General features: G+C 53.7%; 2 protein-coding genes across 8 annotated transcripts in view; one reads left to right on the forward strand and one right to left on the reverse strand.

Annotated features, from left to right (window-relative positions):
* CPSF7 (cleavage and polyadenylation specific factor 7) overlaps positions 1–10,288 on the forward strand; it is a 16,370-nt gene extending 6,082 nt beyond the window's left edge. For 3 of the 7 annotated variants that reach the window (XM_074231336.1, XM_074231342.1, XM_074231343.1), the window contains 7 exons: positions 221–324; positions 625–797; positions 3,218–3,632; positions 3,909–4,072; positions 5,410–5,578; positions 5,989–6,156; positions 10,254–10,288. In XM_074231336.1, the coding sequence (XP_074087437.1) occupies positions 221–324; positions 625–797; positions 3,218–3,632; positions 3,909–4,072; positions 5,410–5,578; positions 5,989–6,151 (1,188 nt within the window). In that variant the 3' untranslated portion in view covers positions 6,152–6,156; positions 10,254–10,288. The other 4 variants (XM_074231339.1, XM_074231337.1, XM_074231340.1 and 1 more) reach the window with 4 other exon arrangements.
* Positions 10,289–13,575: 3,287 nt separating this feature from the next.
* Positions 13,576–14,599, reverse strand: TMEM216 (transmembrane protein 216). Its single transcript, XM_074231356.1, has 5 exons — positions 14,511–14,599; positions 14,296–14,397; positions 14,121–14,213; positions 13,834–14,035; positions 13,576–13,756 (listed from the first exon to the last, which is right to left on the reverse strand). Exons 1-5 carry the CDS (start codon positions 14,521–14,523, stop codon positions 13,741–13,743), a joined length of 426 nt encoding a protein of 141 aa, XP_074087457.1. The 5' UTR covers positions 14,524–14,599; the 3' UTR covers positions 13,576–13,740.
* Positions 14,600–14,714: the final 115 nt, after the last annotated feature.

Below are 14,714 nucleotides of genomic sequence, written 5' to 3' on the forward strand. Positions count from 1 at the left end.
CCAGGACAATCTGGAGGCCGGTAGTGAATCGGCCTGCCTTGTGCTTTACCTCTAGAGGCGGGAGGGGGGATGGGATGAGGGAGGTCTGGGGCCTCCTCGGGATGGTCACTGGGGCCATGGTGGTGCTTGGACTGGAGGTTTCAGGGAAAGGGATGTTTAGGAAATCTCTCAAGAAGAACTCTAGCCTCTGACTTCATCTTTTCTACTTTACTGGTCCCAGTGGACAACAGACCAACAGCTGATCCAGATCATCCGTTCTGTGGGGGTCTATGATGTTGTGGAGCTGAAATTTGCTGAGAATCGAGCCAATGGCCAGTCCAAAGGGTAAGACCCAAGTGGAGGCGTTTCTCTTCAAGATGTTGAGCCCAGTGAAAACCTTTGGTCATTCGGGGCCATTAAGCAGATGGAGCTGATGTCCAGCTCCAGAGGTCCACCTTCCCCCATTCTGGTCTCTCTGTCCCGCTGGTCCTCCCCAGCCAGGCCAACTTGGAGTCACAGCACTGGGCCCCTCCCTGAGCTGTTCCCATCGAGAGAATTTGTTTCTGAGCAGGTTGAGGGTTTTCAGTCTCCCCATGGACTCTGGCGGTGATTATCTCTCGCTTCTTTTCTTTGTCCTTTTCCAAGGTATGCTGAGGTGGTGGTGGCCTCTGAGAACTCTGTCCACAAACTGTTGGAGCTCCTGCCAGGCAAGATTCTCAATGGGGAAAAGGTGGATGTGAGGCTAGCCACCCGGCAAAACCTGTCACAGTTTGAGGCGCAGGCTCGGAAACGTGAGTGCGTCCGAGTCCCAAGAGGGGGTACGTGGAGATGGTCTGTATGGGGGGAGAGAAGGGAGGGCTTTTCTAGCATGATGTGGGATTAGCCTGTAGCGTAATAAGGGAGGCTGGGTGGGGGCGGGCATAATCGGTGGGAAGCGACTGTATGTATATAGCCCCTTTACCAGGGAGCTGCGTCCCCCAGAATGGACCCCAGCGCAGTCTTGCAGTATCCTGCAAACCCCTTAGCATATTGAGGTGCGTGGAGCTTTGGACTGAGGGCTAGGAGAGCTGAGTTCTAGTTCTATGAGCTGTGTGGGCTCTTGGATGAATCAGTTTATTTGGGCTTTAGTTGCCTCATCTGTCAAACAAGGAACTTGGACTGGATGGTCACTCTCCAACTCTGAGAATGAACTTAGAGTGGGTGGAATTAGCTAAAACTCACCCTGTATGGTAATGTGGAAATAATTTAGTTATGAGATTACTGTGCTTTCCCATTTGTCTTTGGGAACAGTCACCCAGAATGTCATTTCTATGAAGTGAGTTTGGAAGTTGTTCTGTGTCTGGAGGGGATGTGGTGGTGTTGTAGTGACAAATGCCACTGGGGGGGGGGGGTCTGCCTGGAGAGCTGGAGACTCCAGTGTTGGCCCGGGAAGAGGGCGCCCTGACTCCCAATCTCAGCATCCTGGTCCACTTGGCAGGTCTGGCTCAGTAGTGGAAAAGGGGGCATCAGGCTTCTGGAGTTTGATGCCAAGACCTCTCAAGTTCTGATTCTGTCCTCACTGAGCAACCTTCTGATCTTAATTTGGTTTCCCAACTAGGCTCTCCTACTGGGAAGAGAATGCGCTCACCAGCTGACACAAGTATTCCGGTCCGCTTGGCAGTTATATTTCTCATAGTAAATCATTCTGGTTTATGAATCAGTCTCTTGTGAGTTTTGTTAGCGTGAATCAATTCCCCAGGGTCCAATCACCCCGGGTGAACTGATAAAACTGAGTTTCTGCAAAAGCTGAGGACCAGACCCTGGACTGTGGTGACCCTAACCAAGGTGCAGCCACTCTTCAAAGCACAGCCTGAAACAGCCAGTCGGCTGTAACCTAACTCTAACCCCAGTGGGAGTTGTCTGATGGTCACCAGGCATTTCCTACTGCTGTCTTGGGCCCAGCCAGCAGGGGTCTTCACCCCTTCCCTCTTCTCTAGGACTAGCTGTCCTCTGATTAGATGTGGAGGTTTCCATCTGAGGGAGTCTCCTTGCTTTCTGGGTTTCAGTCACACTCCTCTTCCTTGGCAACTTAAACTCTCCAAACCCCTTTGGTTCGAGGACTATTTCTGACTTGCCGGTCTCCAGTGCCTAGCTCCCCCTTGACTGAGATGATGGGGTGATGGAGCGATGTTTTATTTCCGCCAGATCTTCCAGCTTGGCCCCTTGTGATTCTCTCAAATGTCAGAGGTGTGGACGCCACATAGTACAGGGTGGTGACTCTTGGGGCCACCCAGGTTGGAAAATTGTTACTAGGAAGGCATTGGATCCTTGGTTGAAAGTTAAATGACCTATGAAGAAACAGGTTATTGAGATGTGTTTGAAGTATGAAAGGGTCAAATGCTTGGTCCAGCCTAGGGGATGAAGACTGGTAGGGGGGAGTCCTTAGAAGGCTCCACCTGGTAGGTGTTGAGGTTAACTGGTTGGAAGGTTGTCTGTAGCTTTTTTTGTGGGGACTCCTGCCTCCCCTTCCTAGGATACTCTCCCAGATGTCTAGCTTTGCTTTTGGATTGAGCCCCACCCTGTGTCAGGGCTAGCGTGTCTTCTGATGGAGGATTGGAGAGCGGGGCTTCCTGGCCAGAGAGACAGTGTTGTGGAGTAGCCCTGGGCCAAGCAGCAGATGGATGTGCTCAAATCCCCACCCCCACCCCCGGGGCCACTTGCTTCTTTCTCAGGAGTTGGGGCATGAAGTAGGCCTGTGGGGTTCCCTCAGCTCTAGACTCTGCAGGTTCTTGGTCCTTCCTGCCAGTGGCACTGGCATGACCCTAGGTAGAGGTCTTGATGGCATCAGTTTCCTCTTTACCGCTTCTCTGCTTGTTTCCTCTGGTGCCCAACCCTTCCCAAGCTCCATTGCCAGTGTCTTGCCCTTGGCAGGCTCCTTCCCTGCGCAGTTGGGCTATGGCAGGCATTGGGAGGATGTGGCTTGGCCTGAGTTCTTGTGTCAGCTCTGGCTATCTGCATAGGTCTTCCCATCCCTTCTTGGAGGAGTCTGTGGCCATGTCTGGCCCTATGAAGGAGGAGGGGAGCAGCGACAGGGTCTACTTGTCCCCTAGCCCAGGGCTTCCCTGAATTCATCCCTAAGGGTCCCCCTGCCTCGTAGGCCCTTGGGAGGGAAGGGCAGTGCTGCCCTTGGCTAGGTGGAGACAGCGCTGGGGTTGGGCCTGGTGCTGGGGCAGTAACGCTGGTTCTGTTTGCTTCGTAGGAGTACCGCCACGCGCCCACTCCCGAGATTCTAGTGATTCTGCTGATGGACGGGCCACACCAACTGAGAACCTTGTGCCCCCGCCCCCCCGTGTGGACAAGCCCCCCAGCGTGCTGCCCTACTTCAGCCGCCCCCCTTCAGCTCTTCCCCTGATGGGGCTGCCCCCGCCTCCCATCCCACCCCCACCCCCTCTCTCCTCGGGCTTTGGGGTCCCTCCTCCACCTCCTGGTATACATTACCAGCACCTCATGCCCCCACCTCCCCGACTGCCTCCCCACCTGGCTGTGCCTCCCCCGGGGGCCATCCCCCCTGCTCTGCACCTCAACCCCGCCTTCTTCCCCCCACCAAATGCCACCGTGGGGCCTCCACCAGACGCTTACATCAAGGCCTCTGCACCCTACAACCACCATGGCAGGTAAGGACCACCCATCCTCGGAGAGCCCTTGGGCTGGGGGGCAGGGGGAGCAGCCGATCAAGGGTCTTCTCTGCCTGTGCTGGAGTCTCCAAGGAGTCTGTGATCTTCACCTTTGCCCCCTGCCCCCTCCTCATTGTTACTCCTGTGGGCTTGAGTACTGGGGGTTGGGGGTGGGGGGGCTCAAGGAGGGTGCGGTGTGTGGAATGAAATGACTCGTGGAAGAGCAGAGGTCAGCGCAACATCATACCCAATAAAGTGCCCTGCTGTACGGTGCAGATCTAAGTGCCACGGGCGGTCAGGGATGGTGTTGTCTCCGTGCAGCCGAGAACTGGGCCCTCCGCCCCCCACAGTGTGCGAAGCCGAGTTTGAGGAGATCATGAATCGGAACCGAGCAATCTCCAGCAGTGCCATCTCCAAAGCCGTCTCTGGGGCCAGCGCAGGTAACTTCCTGGGCCTTGGTATCTGACTCCCACCTCTCCTGGGTGAGGGGGCTGTTCTGAGGGGGGCCAGTAACTTAGACTACTGGCTTTTGGGCTTCTACGCTATTTCCCACAGGGTTTGGGGAAGACATTATTAGTTTTGTGTAGTCTGAAAATCATTCCCAAATTTGCTTTTGTACAACAAAGCCAGCTTGGCAACTGGAATAGCCTTTTGCTTCTGTTCTGGGCTGCTGAAAGATGTCTCAAGCAAGGGACTTGCCCAGTGGTGGGCAGGGATGGCGCACTCTGGAAGAGTAGCATGCTCTAGATGAGATTGGCTGTTTTGTTGTAGACCCTTAGGATCACGAGGGAATGATCTCTGACTGGCCTGGTTTCAACCTCTCGGTCACCCTCAGGACTTGTGGGAGAGGCGACTGATGGCGTAGATCGTGCCAGGCCAGCCCAGCTGATCCAAGCTAGCCTGGTGAATCTGCTGCCTCAGGGACCACCAGGGGCCAGAGCTAGGAGAAGCCTGGACCCTGCTGCGCCGAGGTGGGGGGGGGGACCACCAGGGCTCGGGCTCGAGAACTTGTCTCACTGCTCCCTCACTGGGTGACTTGGAGCACATAGATGCCCACACGAGGGCTATGTTTATTAAGCAGACGTTCATGTGCTGAGGTACTTTTCTTATTCTGTGCTAGGTCTAGGTCTCTGGGCAAAATTGACAATCTGGGATGTCAAGAAGAACGTTGAGCTGGAAACATTAGCATCATCCTTCCAGGGATGGTCTTTTCCTCATCTTGGGCCATGAATCCTAAAATTCTCCCTAGGACTATTTATTGGATTTCTTTCTTCCCTGCTCCTGTGGGTTAGAGGCAGGACGAGTAGACCTACCTTTTCCTCTCCTCAACTTTTCCCTAAAGAGTCTTCTCTCACATTTGATTAAACCTTTATTCAATTTTTCTTGATCTCCTGCTGTATTTCTTTACTATTGTTGTATCTCTGGTCTTTCCTTTTCTCTCTTGCACAACTACCTTCAAGTCCTCAGTCCTGTTCCCTTAAAATATTCTCAAGACCTTGTTATTCTCAGTGGACTTTTGTCCTCAGACTCTTTCCTTGTTTACCTTGCTTTCTGTCCCTAAGGGTCCTGGTTAAGACCCAGGCACTGACTCCCTGAGTGCGAGTTCCCTGCTAGCCAGGGCCAGGTGGGAGCTGCGTATGGCCACGCGCTTCCTCATGCAGCCCTGGGGCATGCACTGCACCTGGTTTGGCTAATCTTCCATCTTCCCCTTCTTGGTCCAGTTTGCTTCCATTGCTCTCCTACTCATTCTTGGCCTTTCCTACCCATCCCGCATCAGGGGATTATAGTGACGCTATTGAGACGCTCCTCACAGCCATTGCTGTCATCAAACAATCGCGGGTCGCCAACGACGAACGTTGCCGTGTGCTCATCTCCTCCCTTAAGGACTGTCTTCATGGCATCGAAGCTAAGTCCTACAGCGTGGGTGCCGGCGGGAGCTCTTCCAGGTGAGTTCCTGATTGGCCTGCTGGTCTACCAACCCCAATGGCCCTCTCCAAGGGATTGGTGAGGGGGGGACAGGAGGTCTTATTCAGGGCACAGCCGTAGGCCCTGACTTTTCTCTAGGAACTTAGAATTGAATTCAGAAAGACAAAGAAGTCTGAAGGTTTTTTCTTTTTTTTTGAGCTAATAATCATCTTAGGCAAGGGAGGCGATAACACAGGCAGCTCCATTAAGAAAATAAATTGCAGCTTGTGTAGGCTTTGTATTCTGACATATATGGAGACCATTGCTTAGGGCAGTTTAGTCAAATTCTCACACAAAAAGCAATGCCAAAAAATTGTTCTTGAGCATCTTGAAGAGAGAATGCCATTGAGCCCCCTCTGGAGAACCCTGAAGGAAGAATCTTTTCCAACAGGAAAAGACACCGGTCCCGTGAGCGATCACCAAGCCGGTCCCGTGAGAGCAGCCGGAGACACCGGGACCTGCTCCATAATGAGGATAGGCACGAGGATTATTTTCAAGAAAGGAATCGGGAGCATGAGAGACACCGGGACAGAGAACGGGACCGGCACCACTGAGAAAGGTGAGACTGGCTCCGCTCTGGCCACGTGTCTTTGGGGCTTCTGCTAGTGAGGACCCAGAACCACCTCTGCCCAGCTTGTGATGAGCCTGCCCTTGGGCCGGGTCTGAAGACGGTAGGGACCTAGTAATGGCACAGCGCAGGGACCCTTCATATTGCAGCCTCTCGGGATCGTCACCTCTCTGAGGTAGGGAGGACAGAGAAGCATGGCCGAGGGCACACACTGCCTCTTCCTCCCACATGTTGAGCAGTTGCGTGCCAGGTGATGGTTGGAACACAGGGCCAGAGTATGAAAAGGGGGAGAGTTGGGAAGTTTCGTGGTGGGGGGGAGACTGACCTTTGAGAAAGAGAGCATTTCATAGATGATGACAACCAAGTGTTTTCCATGTCAAGTATAAATTGAGAAAGGAGAGGGTCGTCTTCAGGATGGCGGCACAAAGGATTTAGGCAGGAGTCCTTGGTGAAGGAGAGAGAGGGTTGCTACAATGGAAGTTCTCCCCCACAAAGCTTAGTGACTCTGTTCTTGGGGTTGAAGTTTCTGTGTGTCCCGAGTGGAGACTTCTGTCAGCCCAAGCAAGACTGTTCCACGGTTTCCCAAACAGCGCATTGCCGTCCTCTCTCATCATGTATGACCAGGTGTTTCTGTGTTTGCTCTTCCCTGCTGGCTAGTTTCTGACTTGGAGCAAGACCAGAACTGACTGGAAGGTAACAATTGGAGGTGGTCACCACTGTAGAGAGGAGATACAGAATAAGTATGGGGGGGGCGGGTTCCTGGGTGTGGGTGATGTTTGGTTTGAGGGAGGATGCAGTTCTAGAACTGCCTCAGGCTACAGCCCCCACTGCTGGGGACATCAGCAGTCTTGAGGTGATCTTTGAAAATTTTCTTTGTTCTTGTCTGCCGAGCTGTGTGGCTGCAGGAGTGGAAAGGTCAGAACTGGTCCTTAGTGGTCTTGGGGGGGTTGACCACCCCCCCGCCCTCAGAGTCATCTCAGGAGGCCCCATCCCAGTAGCTGGATGAGCATCCTTATTAGTCAGTTTACCTCAGTTTACCAGCAAGGTGTTTGGCTTTAAAGACTTTTCTTGTTCCATAAGGATCAGGAGGGCTTGTTGGCTCCCATACTGGCCTGAAGGGCTCTTTGTTGATGAGGGTCACTTGTGCATTTGTAGCCAAGAAATGACTTGCCTGAGGTCAGACGGCAAATACCCAGCAGAGTTCAGATTTGAACCCAGGTGCTGCTCTGCATGGTACTTCCTGATTGAGGGGATAATTTAAGATCTAGTAAAGAGAGTAGTAAGAAATACTGGAGAAACACATTCAATAAAAGAAGCCTCTCCTCTGTGGGGGGCATTTGTGAAAGCCCCTTAGTCTTGGCAAAGAATAATTCATGTTTGTATTGCTTTTAAAAAGGTGATTCCTACATAGAATAGTAAGAAATGGAAATTACCATATGGCCGCTAAGTTTTTGTTGTTTAGTCTACACTGCTGAATTATCATTCGCTGTCATTTGACTGTCAAGTCATTAAGCGTTTTTAGTTAAATTTGTCATAGACCTATGAGCAAGTTTTCTTTTGCCCTGGGCCCTCTTCAAATGTGGGTGTTTCATTAACAACGGGGCTCATCCCTTCATGGGCAGTTGAGGTGAAATTCAGGATCCAAGTGTTCCATTGTTGCTTTTATGGCCACTTTTTTGGGTTGCCTCAGTGGTCCTGGTAGTGGAGTAAATTCTCCCTCCTTTTCATATAATGTCCAGCTTTTAAATTTTTATCACGCTGTGACGGTAGCTGTGCATAGTGGGTGAAGTAGTCTGACCCCTGGGTGCACTGCCTCTTTCCCAGGGAAGGTTGGGTCAGGGCCCACTTCCCTGAACTTTGTGGCCCCCTCTGGCCACTTCTCTGCTCCTGCCTTCTCTCCCACATGTCAGCCTTTTCCACTTTGGGGCCCCACAAACAGGATTCCTCCCCTGAGGATCTTTGGCCTTTACAACCTCCACTGAAAACTCACCCCAAGGGAGTCGAAGGTTGGTTTGGAATGCGGCTCCAGCTCATTCCCGAGCCCCTTTTACAGTTTGGCAGGAAAACTTCATAAGTAACATTTAGTTTGGAAGAGTATATGCACTTTGGTTTTTTTCCGGTTCCTTGAGGATCTTAGATGATCTGTGAGTAGGACTCGATTTTAATATTGGGTCAGGTGGCACCTTCTTCAAGGATATGCAAGGATAATCTTCATGCTCTCTAGAAATACTATTCTCATTGCTCTTTTCACCCTTTTGTCTCAGGGAAAAACCCCAGTTTTTTTGTATACTGTTATTCCAGTCTGAATAGCCCAAACTGAGAACATATGCATTCTCTGCCATGCTTTGTTATTACCTGATCTGTTTGTTTGTCGAGTCCCTCTGCTTTCCCAGCTGTAAATGAGCCAGAGGCATTCTGTTTGGACATTTTGCTACTTTAGAAGGGAGGGGAGGGAAGACTAAGTGAGAGCTCCCAAGTTGAAAGTAAGTATCAGAAAAATATACAGTAGCTATGTTGGGGGAAGGGTTCAGTAGCATTTTCTGTCTCTCTCATATGAATTCTTCATTAAATTTAAGCATGAGATCCTTAGAGGGTCATCCAGTCCATGTTTCACAGAGGAGAAAGCAGAAGGAAAAGGCCCAGTGACTTGTTGAAGGGCCCTGGGTTGTTAGTACAACTGGAATTCACACTCGGTTCCCTGGACTCGCTGTCAGACAAATTCACAACACAAGCTGTGCAGAGGTGGGATGGGGGGGGGCACCTTGGAAAGAGAGTGGCTGACTAGCCTTAGCTTGTAGTGTGCAGAAGGTGGGCTTCTCTCCAGGAGCAGATTGGAGGAGACTATGGCCACTGACATCCCTTCCACCTCTCTAACCTGGCTTCCGGTCTAGTCCCCTTGATGAGGATCTGGACCTTCTTTTGAAACATAACTCATCACTTTATAATTACTTACTTCTCTGGCAAGGCATTTTGAGGGTTAAGTGGCTTGTCCAGGGTCGCACAGCTAGTAAGTATCACCTGTCGGAGGCCAGCTTTGACCCCAGGTCCTTCTAACTCAAAGGCCAGTGTCACCTGCCTGCCCCCCAACTCATCCCTTTAAGATGAGGGGACTTGAAGCCTGTAGAGAATCCCTTACCCAGACCTTGGGGCTCATCTGCAGCTTCCCAGCACTGGCCAGTCTGAACAGGACACAGTTGCCATCCCCTGCTCCCCTTGCTCCCCCAGACTGTCCCCCTCCCCAGGGAACCATGGCAGTCTGGCCCAAAGCTTAAGACTTGTAAACAGAATTTTCATTCTGCTGCTGTCTGTTCTATGGTGCCTCTGGGGCCATATCTTGGGGGAGGATTTTGTAATTCCTATCAGCCCTTGGCACTTGTTTTCCAGTTTGATTTGGAAACACCTTTGTGCCTTTTCCTCCAGCTAAAGATACTCAGTGTTGGATCTACATCTAGAACCCAGCCTCCCAAGCTGGGGGCAGCCTTCTTCCAAGCACAGGACAGATGTTCTCCTTTGGGTCTCCTGGCAGATGCCTGTGCAGTGTGTTTGGATGTCCTGGTTCTCAACCTCTCTTGCCATCTCTGCCCCTGTTTTTGACCCCTCAGACTAAGCTCTGTAGCCTGCCAAAGAAGTTTGCTGAGCCCGTGCTCCAGGAGAGGCCAGAGAAGGGCTTCCCTGCTCCCATCATCCGGGCAGTAGCAGCAGCTCCATTTTTCTTGGCCTCAACCCAGCCAGCAGTCAGCTAGCCTTTAGTCTTCTCTTCCTCTACCAGCACCCGGCCTTGCCATCTGCGAGGTCTGATGTTAAAGAGCCCTTCTGGATTTCCAAGACATCTGATTTTATTAGATTACTCTTGTCAGATCTTCTCATGGTTGTTTTCTTTGGGATACCCTGGCCAGGCTTTTTTCCTTCTTTTCTCTTTCTCAGTCATCTGTAATTTTGTTCTCTCCTCTCTCCCGAAGCATCCTTTGACATTATGGGTTTCCTGCTTTAGAACATGCTTGTGTAATCCAGATAATCCCTAGATAAGCAAATATAAATCTCTAACTTGTGTTTTCTCTCCCTCCCCCCTTCTGCTGTTCTCATTGCAGGAGTCTGGTTGGAAGTAAATGTTTTTTTTAATGGACTTGCATCTCCTCACCTCGATCAGGACTAAAGGACGGAGGCCGCTCCACCCCTTCCCCCTCCCCCAAGCCCCCAATTCCCTCCAGGCACCCAGGGAACACCCGATGCCCCACCAGACCGAAGAGAGCTGGGCAGCCCTCCCTAGCCCTACCCAGGCCCCGGCATGACCCCTGCTTGCCTAGGGAAAGGGCTGAAAGACTTGGTGGGCTTGGGAGGGGGAAGAGAACAGGAAGGGAAGAAAGTAGAATGTATCTGGGCCCATGATCCACAAAGGCCTGGACTCCAAAAAGATCGGTGCTTCCTTTTTCTTGGAAACTTGTGAGGTTCTTCTGGGAGCAGCTTGAGGCAGGTGGAAAGAGAACGAATCCTCTCTGCATAGGGGACTGGTGGCCAGAGGTGGCCAGTCCCCAACCGCAATAGCACTAGACTCACACGGCCCTCTAGGTCCACCTTGTCCTCCCCACCCTGCAGTGTTGCACGCCATTCACCCCAGATCATCCCTCTCAGCCTTTACGGGAGGAACAAGAGGAAGAAACCTTATCTGGTGACAGGCTGCTTCTGCCTTCCTCTCATTGACGGTTAGTCTCCTGATGTCCGAGGGAAGGCTTGAGGCCTTCATCCCCCCCCCAGCCCCCAGTTCCCTTGATCGCACTGGTCCCTTGCTTAAGGGGACTCTTCCCCACCCCCCACCAGGCAGAGAGCAGCCCCCTGCCTAGCGTCCTCTCACTTCGTTTGCTTGCTGCTCATAAACTAACCAGCTCAGAGAGGCACGCTTCCCCTTGAGCCCTTAAGCCCATGAGGGTTGTTTCCTTGTTTTAGAGGAAGGCACACCACCACCTCCCCACCTTGGCAGCGGGATCTCAGTGGGAGGCTCGAAGAAGCAGGGGGAGCGAGGGGGACCCAGGCACTGACCACTTCTCCAAGCTTTTTCTTCCCCAAGTTGTATTTGAGCATGCAGCTGCCACCGGGTGGCTTGCTGCTGTAGCCTACTTCTAGACATTGAAACCCTCCCCCAGAGGCCTCAGCTGCCTTCAGCCACCGGCAGCTTGGCCTCCCTCACCCCCCCTCTGTCTGCTGTATTCTGAGCTCCATGGACACCATTCCAGTGGCCTACCTCCTCCAGAGGCAGGGCAACCAATCTGCTGCTCCCATAGAATTCAAATTGTGGTGACCAGGTTTCTCCACACTGCGGGTTGTTCATGGGACAGGGCTACCTCCCCATCACCCCGAGGGCGTCCAGCATTTAGAGTCTCGGGAGAGCTGCAAGGCCCAACAGATTTCGGTCAGGCACAGTGAATTTTTCCCAGGGTCAGAGGCACATTCCTTTGGGACAGAGGGAAGGGGTGGTGGCTTTCTCCCCTCTTCCCCACCCCCACTCCCACTTCCTCTAAGGAGCCGGGCATCCCCAGTCAGTGAGTGTTGACACACTTCTCCCAGAGAGCAGCTCCGGGTGTCTTTTTAAAAATGTAGAGAAAACCAAATGAGGTGACTGTCGTTTGAGGAAGAAAATGTAAAATACCAGAAATCCGTTTGCCCGGAGAGTTCGTGTTTTTTTTTTTTTTTACTTAATGACACAATTTTTAGTTTTATTTCCAGATAGCAAAAGAAAAATACCTGAGGGAAAAAAGGCCAAGGCCCCGTCCCCCTGTTGTCGGTGATTCGATTTGTTTGTCTCTTTCTGATAGGTTGGAAATTGTGTAATAAACTTGATGACGCTGTCAATCTTTTATACTGCATTGTATGCTTTTTTTCCTTTTGTAACAAATATTTTAAATAATAAATGGGGTGTGAGCTGTTTTATGGACCCTGCATTGGAGAGATATGTCTTGGGCTTTGAGCTTTGGGTTGGACTTTGAAAAGGTGTGCTGGGCAGAAACGGCTAGGTTTGCTTTTTTAGTCAGGCTTCGGGGCAGGAATTGTGAAGAGACCCCGGGGGGGAAGGTGTCCTCTGGGGCCTCCCTTGAGCTGGCAGGAAAACAATGCAGCGCAGGAGCCTCAGCTAGCTCTTGCCTAAGCCAGAAGCACTTTTCCTTATGAGAGCTACAGTACTGAGAAAAGGATGGATGTGATGGATTAAGTGACCTGGAATGCCCCCAGGGGCTTTCCCCATCTGGACCTGGAGAGGGTAAAGGCAACACGGGATTGGGGGAGGCAGAAAAGACAAAACCAGGGTGCTGCAGGCTGTCTTCCTAGGACTTGAATGAGGGTTGTGGGGTCTGACCCTCTGTGACCCCTGGACAGAAATGCCTTCTCATTTCCCCCTGCCTGCTGAAATGAGATGAGGACTCCCAAGGCCGACAGTGAAATGACTTGACTAGGGTCACGGAGATCAGATTTAAACTCTTCCCACCTTGGACCCTCTGATGCTCCCAGCTACCCCTTGGTGAGCCTTCAGTGAAGCTTCCACCTTTCAGGTCTTGTCCTGAGCTGGATAGTAAATTTGCTGAGGGGCTAAACAACTGGAAACCACATCACATGGACAGAAGCTGCTTTCATCCTGACCTAATATAATTCAAAGTGAAAATCTGAAATAATAGAATTGGGATCTTATACTTTAGATTCACATTTTGATGTGGAAGGGATTTGGGGATCCTTTAGAATTCAGCCCCGTTTTACAGATCAGAGGCCATGCTTCAACCCCCTGGGATGGCAAACAAAAGCAGAAAGCACAGGATGGAGTCTCCAGACCCCAGGACCAGGCTATGCCTCAGTTTGGCGAGAGCCCTCGGAACTGGGTGGTTTCCCAGGCTCCTTGGCACTCCACCGTAGTTTCACCTGAGCTCATCCGAATTAGGGAGTAGATAGGTCAGGCCTCAAAGGATGTTGAGAAAATCCGCTGGTCAGGAGATCATGGTGAACTTGGCTCTCCAACAGCCTTTTGCCTTTTTTTGGTTAAGATTGTGGACGTACAAATGAAATGAGGCTTCTCATCGCAGGGTACGAAGACCTACGAACTGCGCCGAGTTTCAAAAGCTGGCACCAAGTACTAGAACCACAGTGGAGAAGGAGAGTCACCCCTTAAAGTACCAGAGGAAGCCCTAAGGCTTCAGTCACTTTAGGAGGAAGAGAAGGCAGACCTGACTGCCTGCAGCAGCACAGGTGGAGTCCACGGGGGACCTGGCCTTTGCGAACCCCTCTCCCCTCCCCCCCAGGAGCAGCTGACCGGCTTGGCCCCCGGGGTCCCAGTTACTAAAGCGGGCACCGAAGCCCTTGCCCAGGGGCCCAGTGCCGACCTCGGGCTCTGTGCTGCCAGGGGGCGGCGTCATAAGGAAGAGGCCGCAGCCCCCACAACGGAAAATAAACATTTATTGTAAAATAGCGTTGGTGCCGAGACCGAGCGTAAGAAAAGCCCACCCCGAGCCGCGGGCCGGTGGTGCCTGGTCCCCTCGAAGCTCGCTCCGTCTGACACGCGGGGCCGCGGCTCCCGTGGGGGGCGGCCCGCTGGCCGCGGCTTCAGTAGGCGTCCGTGCTGCGGGGACAGGAGGGTGAGGCCCGGGGGGGCGAGGCCCGGGGACCCCGCCGCCCCCCGCCCGGGGGGCGCCGCACCTGCCGAAGGTGGAGAGCGCCACGGTCTCCAGCAGCAGCTCCAGGCCGCAGAAGAGCAGCAGGATGGCGCTCATGACCATCTCCAGGCGCAGCACGTACGTCTGCAGCCGGAGGTAGTACACGGCCATCAGGGCCGCCGGGAAGGTCATGGCCAGGCTCACGGCCAGGGGCAGCGCGCGCTGGCACAGGTTGCCTTTGGTGGCTGGAGAGACAGGCAGGGGGTGGCGCCCGGGGGCCCTGGCGCCGGGGGGCCCGCCCACCCCGGGAGGCCGCGCCCCCCGACTTACCCAGGAAGAGGCGCGCGGCTTCCAGGCCCAGGTAGAGCAGCAGCATCAGCAGGTCCAGGGCCAGGTTGGCCGCGGGGTAGGGCAGCAGGAGGCCTGGGCGGGCAGAGGGGCACGGGGGCACGGGGTCACGGGGCGGCCCGGGCGGGGCGGGGCGGGGCGGGGCGGGGCGGCTCACCTTTGTACAAGAACACGAACACCTCCAGCAGGAAGTAGGTGGCGCTGTACCAGCCGTTGAGGAAGAGCAGGATCTCCAGGGAGATGGAGGACAGGCGGCGGCCTGGGGGCAGGCCGGAGGGCGGTGGGCGGCGGGCCGCGACCCCCCCCGCCCCGTCCCGTCCCCGCCCCGGGCCGCGGCCCGCCCGCGAGCCCCACACACCCGGCGCGGCTCACCTCGCGCTGCCATGGCCGCTCAGTCCCCATGGAAACTGCCGCCGGGGCTCCTGGAGACCCGCAGGGGCCCGCCGGAAGTGGGGGCGGGGCGCCCGCCGGAAGTGGGGCGGGGCGCCCGCCGGAAGGGCCGCTCTAGCCGCCGGCCGCGCCCGCTCCAGGGGGGCAGCCGCCGAGCATGCGCAGAGCCTGAGCGCGCCGCGGGGC

The sequence above is a fragment of the Macrotis lagotis genome, chromosome 3 (genome assembly GCF_037893015.1).
Source record: "Macrotis lagotis isolate mMagLag1 chromosome 3, bilby.v1.9.chrom.fasta, whole genome shotgun sequence".
NCBI lineage: Eukaryota > Metazoa > Chordata > Mammalia > Peramelemorphia > Peramelidae > Macrotis > Macrotis lagotis.